The following is a 13,922-nucleotide window of genomic DNA, read 5'->3' as shown; positions in this document are numbered from 1 at the left end:
CGATTCCCCAGGACCCACGTTAGCCAAATGCACAAGGGGGCACATGCGTCTGGAGTTCGTTTTCAGTGGCTGGAGGCCCTGGCGCGCCCATTCTCTCTCTCTCTCTCTTTCTCTCTCTCTCTCTCTCTCTCTCTCTCTCCCTCTTTCTCTCTGTCTGTCACTCTCAAATAAATAAAAAATAAACAAAACAAATAAATTAAAAAAAAATAAAGTAGAGAGAAAGATACCCAATGTTGACTTCTGGCATCCACAGGGAGGTGCACATGTCCATGTGTGACTGCCACACACATGCATCCACATGTATACAAACATACAGAACACATATACACATGCAGGGGAACAAAAAAGGAATAAAAGAAAAGGAAAGGACCACTTCCCTGTTTCAGCAATCAGCAAGAATGGGGAAGATGAGCATCTAGAATGGCCAATCTCATTCCGGGTTGATGCTGCATCTGTGACCATGGCAACTCCATGGGCAGGGCCAATGGTCAGGTGGCACAGTCCTTTGTCCTGAGCCTCAGGCTCCACATTTTGGCTGCTATTGAACAGCCAGCTTGGCAGAAGAGCAAGGTGAGTGTGCCACAAAAATTGACTTTGAGCTTGAACCTTGAGGGCCTATTGTGAGTGGAGAGACTGTTCAGGACCCCGACCCTGCTGCCCACCTGGCTTTGTGTGTCACCTGCTGCCAACTTCTCCCTGACCACGTCTGCCAACGCCCACCTTTTGGCAGTAGGCAACAGAGCACATGGTACCCCTGGGTCACTGAAATTGCTTGCCAGAACCCCAACCTTGGCAGATCCTACTTCCTCCTCTTCAAAACCCCTGCCAGCTGACCTGTGTGAAGTTGGATATCCAGCAGCTCTGGGAATTAAAAGAAGGGTACCACGGCTCTGCAGTCTTAGCAATAAAATGGAGGTGAGGGTCCGGGTAGCTGAGCCAGTAGATAAACTACAAGCACGAGAACCTGAGCTCAGGTCCCCAGCACCCACACAGAAGCTGTGCGCCGTGGCACACTGCTGAAATTCCAGCACTGGGGACACAGAGATGGGTCATCTCTAGGGCTTCCTGGTCAGCTAGTTCAGGTTTAGTGAGAGACCCTTTCTCAACAAAATAAGGCAGAGGGCTGGAGCGATGGCTCCACAGTTAAGGCACTTGCTTACAAAGCCTAATGACCTGGGTTCAGTTAACCAGTATCCACGTACATCAGATGCACAAAGTGACGCACGCATCTGGAGTCTGTTTGCAGTGGCTGGAGGCCCTGGTGCACCCAAGCATTCATTCTTTCCCTCTTTCTCCTTACAAATAAATAGATAAAATACTTTAAATAAAAATAAGGTTTAAGAGTGATTCAGGATGACACATGTCACCAACTTCTGGCCTCCACATGCACCCACACAGATGCACACATGCACAAAAACCGCACACACACACGCACACACACACAAAATATAGTTTTGTTTCGGTTTAAATGTACAAGTGATAGTTCTCTCTTCTGGGAAGATAAATAAAACACAGTTGATAAAATGCCTGGCACCTGGCAGCAGCACACTACAGGTAGACATCGCAACTCCGTCGCCAAGCCTCTTCGGAGTCCATCTGCACAGTCAGACGGACACAGGTCGAGGGATGACTAGAGCGTTTCTCCCCAAACGTTCCACACTGGTCTCTCCACTCCCTCTCGCTCCATAGATGCTCAGGATCCACAGCTGGGACTGACTCACTGGGAACCTCAGCAGGCATGACTCTGGTGGCTGGCAACACCTCAGGGGTCCTGGCCCACTGGCTCCCCAGCTGCCCCTCCACTGGACGTGGATGAAGTACACCGTTCGCAGAAGCAGGTTTGCCTCCAGATGCAGATTTCCCAGCATTTAGGGTGAATCAAAGATATTTGCTTTTCCGATGTTGGGGGTTTGAGAAAATCCATAATGTCTTTGGCCTCAAGCCCTCTTCCTATTAATTATTAAACCCTTGTGTGTTTCCAGGGTAATTGAATCCATGTTTCTAATTAGTTTACACTTAATTCATCAGAACAATTTTTAAAAGGCTGATGGATGTCCCAGTAAGCCTTGTGGGCAGTTTAATGAATCTTTATTTAAGAAGAAATTGGACACCCACCAAACTGTTAGCAGCTATTACCTCCAGGGAGGAAGCGGCTTGGGACAAGGTCTGGGGAAGGAGACACTGGGGTTTTCTATTTTCTGAACACTGTTTAAATTTTCTAAAGTGGCGGGTACACATTACTATTATAATGTGATGGAAACTCCTTAAGGGATAATGGTGGGGGCCAATCCACAGTGTAGAGACCTGGGAAGCTTACTGAATCCCTGCAAAGGAGCTATCACAAATTTCCCCTCTACTGTGGTGGCACACAATGCCTGCTTAAAACCTTTCTCTGTGTCCCCAAGTCCCTCAGTATATGTGTCAAGCTCTCCAAGAGGAAGGCAAGAACCCAGGTGATCTGGACCCCCCCTACCTACCCACAGTGAGCCAGCCGCAACCATCATTCTATCATCTATTCTGCACTTTGCTTTTCTCTCACTTTGGCTGAAACCTATTTTCATGACTTGATACACCGCCCGCCCCCTCCTCCTTCCATGCCCTATTGTACTCCCTCCCCCAGAAAACATTCATTCACTCTTCCTAGAGGTTGGTGGAGCACCTACTGTGTGCCAGGCACCGTGGTAAGCCCTAGAGCCACAGTTCAGGAAGAGAGAAAGAGCCTCTGTAATTACTGAGCTTACAGTCTTATAACAGGACCGAAGAACACAACATAACACGTTAAAACCACGAAGAACAAGATATGTTATCGTGTGAGTATCTTGGGAGAATGAGGACAGGTTGGGAGAAAAAGAGGGTCTCAGAAGAAACCTGTTATGCTTTCAGTATGAAATGTCTCCCACAGTCCCCTGTATTGAGGGTGTGACTTCGAGTTGATGGGCTAGGGGAAGTGACTACATCTTAGGGGTCTGACCTAATGAACGAATTAATCCCTTGATTGATCCATAATATGATGGCATCTTAAAGAGGAGAGAGAAAGTGGAAGGCAGGGCCTAGCTTAAGGGAGTAGGGACAGTTGGGGAGTGTCCTTTGGGGGTGTATCTAGCTCTAGCCCCTTCCAGAAGTCTCCTTTCTGTGTTCTCTGGTTCCCATAATGTGAGATGCTCCACTCTGCCATGCCCTTCCCTCCATGGCCTGAGCCAAAAGAAAGAATTCTTCCCGCTACTGTTTAATGTCAGGCATCCGGTCACAGCAGCAAGAAAAGCAATTAATATACGTTCCCTGGGTGGGGTTGTGACAACTGCATTGAGATGTAAACAGTGAGTCGTAGTTAGCCAAATGAAGGAGCCACCAGTGGTAGGGCGTTCCGGAGCCCCAAACCAGCATGCCCAGCCAAATTCCTCTCCCCAAACCAGGGCAGTTTCCCAGCACAGTCCTCCGCGTCCTCAACTGTCTGCCTGACTAGTCAGCAAGCCCCCTCAAGATCCTGCGAGTTCCTCGAAGACAGAAGCCATCTTATTACCTTTTGTATCTCCAGCACCTGGCACTCCTGGTAGGCATCCAATAAATGTCAAATCACAACAATGAGTGAGTCAACAAATGTGTCTAGCACGATGGCTGGCACCTCACGGGTGTTCTGTGTCACCTCCTCTTCTTGCTCCTTCCCAGTGTCCTCTGTTTCAGTCCTAAAGGAAGATTTCTTCCTCACCCCCCGGGGTCCTCAGAGCTAACTCTCGTCCACAAAAGCGCATTCCCGAAGGACTCCAGGGAAAGGACCTGCCAAGGACAACCCTATTGATGTGCAAGGCACACACTTCAAGGAATCCATCAGACAGGTCCTGTGGGGGCTTCCGCTGTCATACATATTCATAAGGAAACAGTAAATCTGGCAGATCTGCGGATCATTACAACTTCCAAACAGGTGTCTAACGCCAGTTGGGTGAAATCAGCAGCCGGCTCCAAATGACTGCAGCTCCATGCCACCTTAGGCTGCTGACAGAATGTGTACTGCCAGTAACGGAGCGAACGAGTCGTGGCGCTTCCCATAACTGTAGCCGAAATGACGAAATTAAAGGATGCTTAGCTCTGCTTAACTGGGGCAGTCATCCCCGCGCCCTATAAACTCTCTGACTTACAGAGATGCACGTTATTAGCGGCGCCTCCATAGATTCTGTCGGCCCGTGCTCCATTAGCAAACTTCGTCCCACATTAAGCCACAGTGCTACAGGATGTTTGCCAGCTCCGAAAGGCCGTCTTCACCGTGCAGAAGCCGAAGCTGAGATGTGAGGATCGTTTCAGTAATTCATCCAGGCGGGGCTGACGCTGCATTATCTGGAAGGCACTTTGTTCTCTTCTTGCTAATTTCCAAACTCCTACAGGCTCCTCAGCCTTCAGGACCAGACTCTACCCTCGTTTCCCACCCTGATCCATGATGAGAAGAGAATCTGATCAGCTTCTATTGTAAATTTAATTTCAAGCAGCCAGACGCTGCCTTCTGGCACCCTGGGATGTGACTGCGTGTGAATAGCTCAAGATGAAATGTGAGACGCTTTGAGGGAGAAGCTCTGAACTGGTGGAGAGAGGGAGGCGCGGGGAGATGAATGGTGTCTGCATGTAGCGTAGCGCAGGCAGTGCGCACAGGGCCTACTGGCAACTCTGTCAGTGATGCCAGGTGCGGCTGTCAGTGCAGAGAACTCCTGAGACGGTCCCATTCTGCAGAAGAGGAAACTGAGGCCAACCAATGTTGACTTGGTTGCCCAAAGTAACTGGCGTAGTAAGAAAACACCAATCAAGGACGTCTGAAGCTGATGGCCTTGACTCTCAAAGCCACCTTCCTCAGGTTTCTCAGCCTGGGTTATGCTTCATTTGAGCCCAGATATTTCTCTGTGTGTGCAACCACACTGCATATTGTGGGCGCAATGGACTCAACCTAGGACATGCTGCTGGCACCCTTACAACTGTGCAAAGCAAATGTCTCCAGAGGCTGAGGAGGTGGTTCACTTGGTAAAGCACTTACTATGAGGACCTGAGTTCAAATCCCAGCACTCTAGTAAATGCTGGAGGCGGCAGCATGCGCTTGTACTCCCAACCCTTGAGAGGTAGACACAAGTAGATGCCCAAGGCAAGATGGCTTCCTAGCCACGCTGAATCAGCGAGCTCGGAGTTCAGTGAGAAATCTTGCCTCGGTAAGGATGGTAGAGAGAAGGACTGAAGAAGATACCCGATGGCATCAACCTCTGGCCTCCACACACTGATGCACATGTGCAGACGCACTTCAACACACATACAAAAAAATGCATGCTCATACACAGTACACTTGCAGACAAAGTTCTGTGGAAGGCAAGATGATTTAGAAGTTTATAACCTTATGACCAATTTATGAAAGTGTTTGCTTTTTGTTTTATTTCCTATTTTTCCTATGGATATATGAATAGTCTCATGTCTTAGAACAATTCAAAATGGTTTGCACACAGAGGAGGTTTGATAAGCCTGCTACATACATGGTGATACTGAGGAAAGTGTGGAGGCAGCTTGGCCATGTGTCACAGCCAAGGAGAAGCTGAGGCTCACAGCATGGCCCCCACATGCAGGACTAGCACACTGACCGCTGCGTGACTCGCCTCAGTGAAACGTGCTTAGAACCTGATAGAGGGTAGTTTACACTCACAACCCAGCTCAGGGGTGGGGTGCTGGAGAAAGGTGGGCTTAAAGGGTGAGGAGGTGAGTCTTCAGCATCCATAAGAAAGGGAAAGAAGAAAAGAGTGTGAGAGGGAGGAGAGGAGAGAGGTGTGTTAAGAAAGTATTGAAAAAATAAAAAGTGGATAAAATAAAAAAAAAAATTCTAAAAGGACTGTAGAGATGGCTTAGCAGTTAAGGCACTTGCCTAAAAAGCCAAAGGATCCATGCTCAATTCCTCAGGACCCATGTAAGCCCACTGCACAAGGTGGCATATACATTTGGAGTTTGTTTGCAGTGGCTGGAGGCCCTTGTGCACCCATTTTCTCTCTCCCTCTCTCTCAAATAAATAAATTAATTAAAATAAAGAATGTATCCAGAGGGCTATAACAGATGGCTCAGTGGTTAAGTATGTTTCCTGGGCAAGCGTGAGGATCTGAGGGTGCCTAGAACCCCCCCCCCAAACTCAAAACTCCAGAAGCGCTGTAAACAGCTGCCCATGGCCACTCATGCCTGTAACCTCACTCCTGGCAAGGAGAGCAGAAACCAGGGAATCTCCCAGGCTGGCAATAAACAACAAGCTGCCGTATCATATCAGTAAGGGACTCTGGCTCAAATAAGAATGGGTGAAAGAATGATAGAATAGGGCTCCTGACACTGTGTTCAGGCTGCTACAGACAATGACCCCTGCTGTAAGCGAGCTCATGGGCATGTATACATGCATATACGCCCCTACACTCACACAGGCAAATAACCCCTGCTGAAGGCGAGGTCATGGGCATATATATGTGCATACACACACACACACACACACACACACACAGAGATAGAGAGAGAGAGAGAGAGAGAGAGAGAGAGAGAGAGAGAGAGAGAAGGCAAATAAATAAATAAGAATGCAGCAAGGAAAGTTACTGCAAAGCATGTGCCCATGAAGATGTAGACAGTAAGCACACAAAGCCCCGTGTGATGCAGAAACATGTTGCCAACCCCCTTGGTCCTTCTTCCCCACAGGTAGAGGATGGGAAAGAGGAGCATCCTGGGATAAGAAAGAACTGATACATTATATGTCACAGATATTTCACAACCATTATATACATATATATACACACACATATATTACACATGTAATCATTAGTCACATGTGTGATACGATAACTTATCTCATAAATGCACATGACGCACTGCATGCATACATGCTACATACATATGCATGATACATGATATGCATACACATCATATGTACATACCACAATACACATCCTACACGTAGGCTACACACAATGAAAGCTTCCCCTGATCACAATGCCCTCTCCAGTGTCTTTCTACCACACCTGCCATGCCCAGGTGTAAAAGCCAGAAGGGCCCACACAGGTAATTACCAGGACAGGCCCCAAGCCCTCCAGGAAGGACTGAGCCCCTAGGCCCTAAGAACAGAAGGGCCATGAAGAAAGCATGATGTTTACAGACGACAGAGGGAGGTGCAGCAGAGGCTCGCACGTAACAACCCTGGAAAGGGGGGTCAGTGGCAGCTCTGTTTCACAGATAAGGCTCAGGGAAGTCAAGCCTGGCATGATACCACAGCATTGATAAATACAGAGGCTAGTGAGTGGGGAGGGCTGAGCCTTAAAGGCTGTGGTAATTTGCGTGTGTGAGGTCCTGGGTTCAGTCCCTACCACTGCAACAGCAAGCGTGTATGTGGGGGTGTTCTGTGTGTGTACATGAACACATCCACATCCACACACGAGGCCTCACGAGATATAAGACCTAGGGCTGTCCTCGTTACCCCTACTGTCTCACAGGATAAGACCACAAGACACAACCCACCTCCAAGTTCTACTGGACAAGCGAAGAAAAGTGTCAGGGTGACAAATGTCTGGGCTAGCCAGTAGACACACTTTACTGGAGACTGACATTCTCTGCAGGCTCAGCTGGTCTTTGTTCTATTCCAGGATAGACACTATGGAGTCATCTTCTAGGCCTGCCTTTCTTTTGTGCCCTACCCTGCCTGCACCCCTATAGCCCTTAGGAATCTGCTTTTGACTCTTGGGATAATTACTTCCTGTAACAACATACAAACCCACACCATCTCCTTTTCTTCATTGCTCTGGTCCAGGCTAGCACAGTGCCATGTTTGGCCTGACAGTCACCTATCTAACCCTCCCCATTTACTTTCCACAATGCACACAGATTATGCCAGTCTTCTGCTTGGAAACCATTATTAGGGGCTGAGGGAGATGGCTCAGTGTCTGGGGTGCTTTTTGCTCATGCCTGGTGTGGTGGTTTGATTCAGGTGTTCTGAATGCTAGGCCCCCAGCTGATGGCAGTTTGGGAATTGAATCCTCCAGGAGGCAGTGTATTGTTGTGGGGTGGGTGTATTTATAGGTGCTATAGCCAGCTTCCTCTTGCCAGTGTTTGGCATACTATCCTGTTGCTGTTGCCCATCTGACGTTGGCCAGGGTGTGATGTCCACCCTCTGCTCATGCAATCATTTTCCCCTGCCATCATGGAGCTTCCCCTCGGGTCTATAAGCCAAAATAAACTCTTTTACCGCCACAAGCTGCTCTTAGTCAGGTGTTTTCTGCCAGCAATGCAAACCTGACTGCAACAACTGGGTAACCAAGTTCAAGCCTTGCTTGACCCCACAAAAAAAGCCAGAAGCCATGGAGAGCTTTGTAACCCTAGCACACTGACGACAGGATAGGAGATGAAAGTTAGGACGATTTTCCAGAAGCTCAAGGCCAGCATAAAGGAGAGGACATGCATGACAGCTGTCTTCTGACCTCCCTACATGAGCCATAGTGTGTTCATGCCCACACACACCTTCATTAGAAGGGCATTTGAAATAGAACTACAGCTAAATACTCACCCCTACAATCAGTGCCAGGACGAGGGTGCCACTTGAATTTAGACTTGTACTGGCACTTCTGGACAAGGCAGCTATTCCAAGAAAGAAAAAGCTAGAAAGCTGGCTTCGAACTCACAGCCATCCTACTACCTTGGCCTGGTATGAAAGACATGCACCACCACATCCAGCTGGCAAGCAGTTTTTATTCACAGATGTCAACACAACTGTTTGGCTTAATAATGAATTTGGGCAAGGATCAATACACAAAATTAACCACGTTTCTCTATGTTAGCAATGATTAGTGCAAATTTAAGATAGCACTCCCTACAATTCTAATCACAGTTGTATCAAAGAAAAGAAAGACTTGTAAGAGAAATTTCTGAATTCAGGAGAGAGAGAAAGAGAGAGAGAATCAAGACAACTCTTAACCTCTCCTCCACCAGATCAAAAATTCTCAGGGAAGAGTCTGACCCAGGGTGTATGGAGACACAAGTTATTTCCATCCACTTTGGAAACAAACTAAGAGAACAGTATCTCCACTTTACAAAACACTAACCCATTTCTACAAGACGCCAAGTCACCAAGTCGCCGTTATGAAAAAGGTTCTCTGGACAGGATGTTGGCAGAGGAAAGTAGCTTAAAATGTGATTGTAGAAAGTCCTTTAACCACGATTAGTGCAGAAATCATGGGGAAAGTGAGGAAAACTTGCACTTGAAGACAGACAAGGAAAAAGAAAGTAATATTTAAGGAGCTTAAAAGTAGAAAGCAATGAATATCAAGAAAGAGCAAACTTATCAGTTCTCATCCAAAGAGGTGAATGAACTTGACTTTCCTGTAAAAGAACAGAGATTCTCTTAGGAACTCTGAGAAAAATCCAATCCCAAGCTGTATTCTGGGTTATTTCCAAAAAAAAAAAAAAAAAAAAAAAAAGACACAAATAAGTTCAAAACTGAGGAATTGGCAAAGACAGACCAAATAAATACAAACCTAAAATTTAAAAAAGTATTAGTATTCAAGTAGAATTAAGGCAAAATTATTGAAAAGGTTATTTTATATTGGAAAAATATAAAATTCTCCGTGAAGTTCTAATAGTTAAAAATAACTGACTCGGCTGGAGAGATGGCTTAGCAGTAAAGCACTTGCCTGTGAACCCTGGTTCGAGGCTCGATTCCCCAGGACCTACATTAGCCAGATGCATAAGGGGGTGCACATGTCTGGAGTTTGTTTGCAGTCTGGAGGCTCTGATGTGCCCTTCTCTCTATATATATCTTCCTCTTTCTCTCTATGTCTGTCACTCTCAAATAAATAAATAAAAATAAACAAAAAAGTAAAGAAAAAAATACTGACATGCTGAAGACATATAGAATCAAAACACAGAAAGTTAAAATTCAGATATAATAGAAGAAATTGACAAAAGTAAATAAGAACAGAAAAAAATCTGAGACCAGTCTAATGCTTACCTTGATAAAGATCAATTAGGGAATAAGACATTGAGGGAGAGAATATGATATCAACAAGACAAATTTTCATCCTTCAACAAAGGATATCTGATATTTTCAATAATCATATAACATTTATAAAATATGATTGCAGATAAAGGGGGAAAAGTCAACAGATTCTCCAAAGGAGATGTGGTAATCTGATCATAATGCAATAAAACGAGATAATGTGTTTTAAAACACAAAAAGATATCACTTGAAATTTTGAGGAAAAGTCTCCAGAGTCAAAATAAGAACAAAACTGCAATTAGAAACTCTTTCTGAAATCACAACTACCCATCAAAATTTACAGGATATGATCAAAGATGCACTTAGGGGAAAATGTCTCCTAATGCTTTTATTATCAAACAAGAAATAATGGGACTAATTTAATTCATGAAATCAAAAAGAAAAAAAAAAAGCAACATCAGCCTAAGGTAAGTGAGAGAGAAGAATGGATAAAGATAAAAGCAGAAATCAATACGTTAGATAATGGAGAAAGAATAAAATTGATAGCCCCAGCAGTAGAAATTTGAAAAGACCAATAAAGCAGGCAAAGTTCTGGCAAGATTAATGGAGTGAAAAGAAAGGAGATGTAGAACCCAGGAGCACGTAGAGAAGGGGACGGTCAAGACACCACCAGCAAGAGCCATGCACAGTCCTAGGTCCTTACACTTGACAATGAATGACAAAAGCAGGTTAATGAGTAAGAACGGATGAGTGGACTGCTAAGGCGAGCCACAAAGACAGTTCACAAAGACCCGACAGGACACACAACCAAAGAAGCCTCACTCAAACCTTCCAGGACAGCCCAGTTCCATGTGGTCTGGACTTGGGGCTCCTGCAGTGTCCCCCTAAGTGTGAGCCCCCATGCTGCAGTGAGATCCTCCCAGGCCTTCCTCTTGACTGATGATGCCTGCCCTAGGCTACTTCTGAAGTGAACTGAAGTGAGGGGAACACATAAGGGGAACCTAGTGAAGGACAGCCCAGCATGCCTCCTCAAACATGACTGGCCCAGCCAGAGTGGGCTGTGCAGGGCAGGATGCCCCTCCCGAAAGCCTTTACATCCCTGGGCCCATAGCCAGGAAGCTTTGCCCAGCTGCCCACATGGGACAGCTCCTATAGAAATATCCTCCCTCTGATCACCCTACAAAGCCCAGCCCCACCTTCCCCTCACATGCTGTTTTGTCCTCACGGTTTGTCGGGGTGAGGTATTTCATGCCTGTCTCCCCACTGGCATGTACGCCCCAGGAAGACAGTGGCTATTTTACTCGCTGCCGTTTCCCCAGAACTCAGGCCGGTGTCCGGACACTATCAGTGGTCATGGAATATTTGTAGAATTAATGAATGAATGGAGAGGACTCTAGTCCCTTTAACAAAATTTCACTGAACATCTACTGTGTGCCTCACATTGCCAAACATCACAGGGAGATGGAGAAGCCCAGTGTGCAGGCCCCCAGGTTCATTCCTACACTCCCTGAGTGGCCAGGGAGAAAGAAGGAGTGTGCAAGGGGCTGGCATGCACACGGAGTGTGACCCTACTCCAGGAGCCTGAAAGCCAAATGTCTAGAAGCATCTTTGACTCAGCTTGAAGGTAAGCACATGGCGGGGCTGCACGCTGAAGCATCCTGTACGTAGCTGTGTGCAACCAGCCTAGCGGGCTTCCCAGAGCTTAGCTGGAAAGTCACTGCCCTGTTGGCTCTCCAAGAAGCCTGTGACCCTGAGAAGAAGTCAGGACTACGACAGATGATGCAGCAAGGCAGGCCCGAGATCCACAAAATCTGAAGAGTTAATCACCCTCAGAACTTCCCTGGTGTCCCCAGAAGTCTGTACTTCCTGGAGAAGGTGACCCCCCCCCAGCTCGTCTCCTCCTTACCTGTGAACTCCCCACCTCGAGTGGCCTCCCAGCCAACCCAGCCTGTGCAGATCTGACAGGGGGAGAGCTTGCCCAAAGTCCTGATTCCATGCCCACAGTCAAGGCTTCCAAACACCAGGGCAATCCCAACCATCTACTGTCCAGCTCTGTTATCCAAGGCCTGCTATCACCGACAACCCTCAGTCTCCATACATGTCTCTTGCCAACAAGGGAAAATATAAACACTTCTGTGTGTCCAAAGAGTACACCCAACACACAGACACATACGCCTATGCATGCAAAATCAGCTGCAATGGAAAAACAACTGCATTTTTGTCTATAACTTCTGTTTCTCATCCAGTATCCCCAAATGTCCCACCCAACAACCTTATGTGTTTTCCAAGTAGGAGAAAGGAACTTTGAACCTTAAAGAAAACAGAGAAGCTGGATTTTGGTCTGGTTATATCTCAGCACTCAGGAGCCTGAGGCAGGAGGAGTGTGAGCTTGAGATCAGACTGGGCTTACAATAGCAAGATCCTCTGTTCAAAATACAAAAAGAAGGCAGAGGAGTTGAGGGAGGGTCTCATCACAGGGATGTCAGCGTGGAGCTGTTCCTCTCAGCAGGCTTGGCTCAGGGCCCAGTTGTTTGCCATGGGGGCATGGGGGGAACACTACCTTGTCCGCAGGTTCTCTGGTTGGGGCGGGCCGTCATACACCGACAGGACGTCAAAGTCCTCTTCCAGAGCAAAGGACTGGAACACCAGCTGGATCCTGTGCTGCTCCTCTGCGGTGATGGTCCACGTGCAGTTGGCGTAATTGGGGTAGCCGTATGGAAAGCCTGGGCTCTCCACCGTTCCATTGGGACCTTGTAGTTGGAAGGTACAGTTCTGGCCTGAGAGAGAGAAAGAGAGAGAGAAAGGAAGTAGTCAGTGCAGCCAGAAGAACTCCAAGAAGCTTCCAGAGAGATGGTAGCAACATATCTATATCACAGGCACTTTTCCAAGCGCTTTCTATGGACCACCCTGCACTCAGCATCCAGGGGATGGAAGACGGGCAGCGCATGTGGCCTGTGACCAGTGATGAGTTGTGTATGGTTTTATGCAAGCTTCAGAGTAGCTCAGAGAGATGGAAAACTAACCCTGGGAGAGTTTGAGCCAAGAAGCAACCACTATCAGCCTGCATCTCAGACCTTACCACATCGGATGCCAAGAGCTCCATCTCAAATGTCCCCACTTGCCCACAGCCTCCTGACTCAGCCAATGCCCTGGCATCCCACCATTCCTAGAAAGTAAATACCACCGGCACTCCTGCTCTGTGCCATCCTCCTGCACCTAGCACGACCCTTGGGGTGGCATGCTTCTGCTGCCTACACTCTCAGACACGTTCTGTTGTCTCCTCTCCACTAGAACCTTCCAATCTCAAATGCTCTCCAGATTCACTGAGAAAGCCATCCCTGGCACCCTCCTCCCCATCCAGCCCGTCACTCTCCCTCTCCCACAGTCAAACTGAAAGGAAACACAGTCTGTCTCCTCATCCTTAGTTCCCAGCACTCTCCAGCCCTGTCAGACACGTCCACCCAAGGTCACCAAGATCCAGCAAGGTCACCGATGGGCCCGGCATACATGCTTTTCTTCCGTCTTTGTGTTACTGATCTCCGTGCTCTTCCTCATGTGCTGTGCCCCTGCTCCTTAGCTGGAGCATCTCAGACATCACTGTGTGCCAGTCAGCTGCGGGTCTGGTGCAAAGGGACGTTGGGACGGGGCGAGTGGGAAGAGTGGAGGGGCAGCACTGCTGTCTGGCTCCCTGGTGCTGTGGCTGCTTTAGTGACCTCAGGCTTCCTGCCACAACACGACGCTGCCCTCTCTTCTCACTGCGCTTTCTGTTTCTTTTCCAGGCTCAATGGTGGGGTCCATCCTCTCTCTCTCTCTTACCAAAAGTCCCCAGTCTCCATCTCTCCAGCAATGGGACTGCAGTAGTGAACCACCACGCCTGGTATCTCACATGGGTGGTGCTGGTCTGAGCTCAGTATAGCAGTGATGTACAACTGCATGATCCTGGCCAGATGCCACC

At 47.6% G+C, this 13,922-nt stretch overlaps 1 protein-coding gene across 4 annotated transcripts in view; it reads right to left on the bottom strand.

Annotated features, from left to right (window-relative positions):
- Positions 1-13,922, bottom strand: part of Csmd2 (CUB and Sushi multiple domains 2) — a 671,876-nt gene that overhangs the window by 580,641 nt on the left and 77,313 nt on the right. For all 4 annotated transcript variants that reach the window (XM_045150007.1, XM_045150008.1, XR_006637190.1 and 1 more), the window contains exon 2: positions 12,528-12,744. In XM_045150007.1, the coding sequence (XP_045005942.1) occupies positions 12,528-12,744 (217 nt within the window). The remainder of the gene's footprint in view (positions 1-12,527; positions 12,745-13,922) is intronic.

Source organism: Jaculus jaculus, chromosome 5, assembly GCF_020740685.1.
Source record: "Jaculus jaculus isolate mJacJac1 chromosome 5, mJacJac1.mat.Y.cur, whole genome shotgun sequence".
Lineage (NCBI taxonomy): Eukaryota > Metazoa > Chordata > Mammalia > Rodentia > Dipodidae > Jaculus > Jaculus jaculus.
The sequence above is the reverse complement of the archived record's forward strand: the minus strand, read 5'-3'. Positions and strand labels throughout refer to the sequence as shown.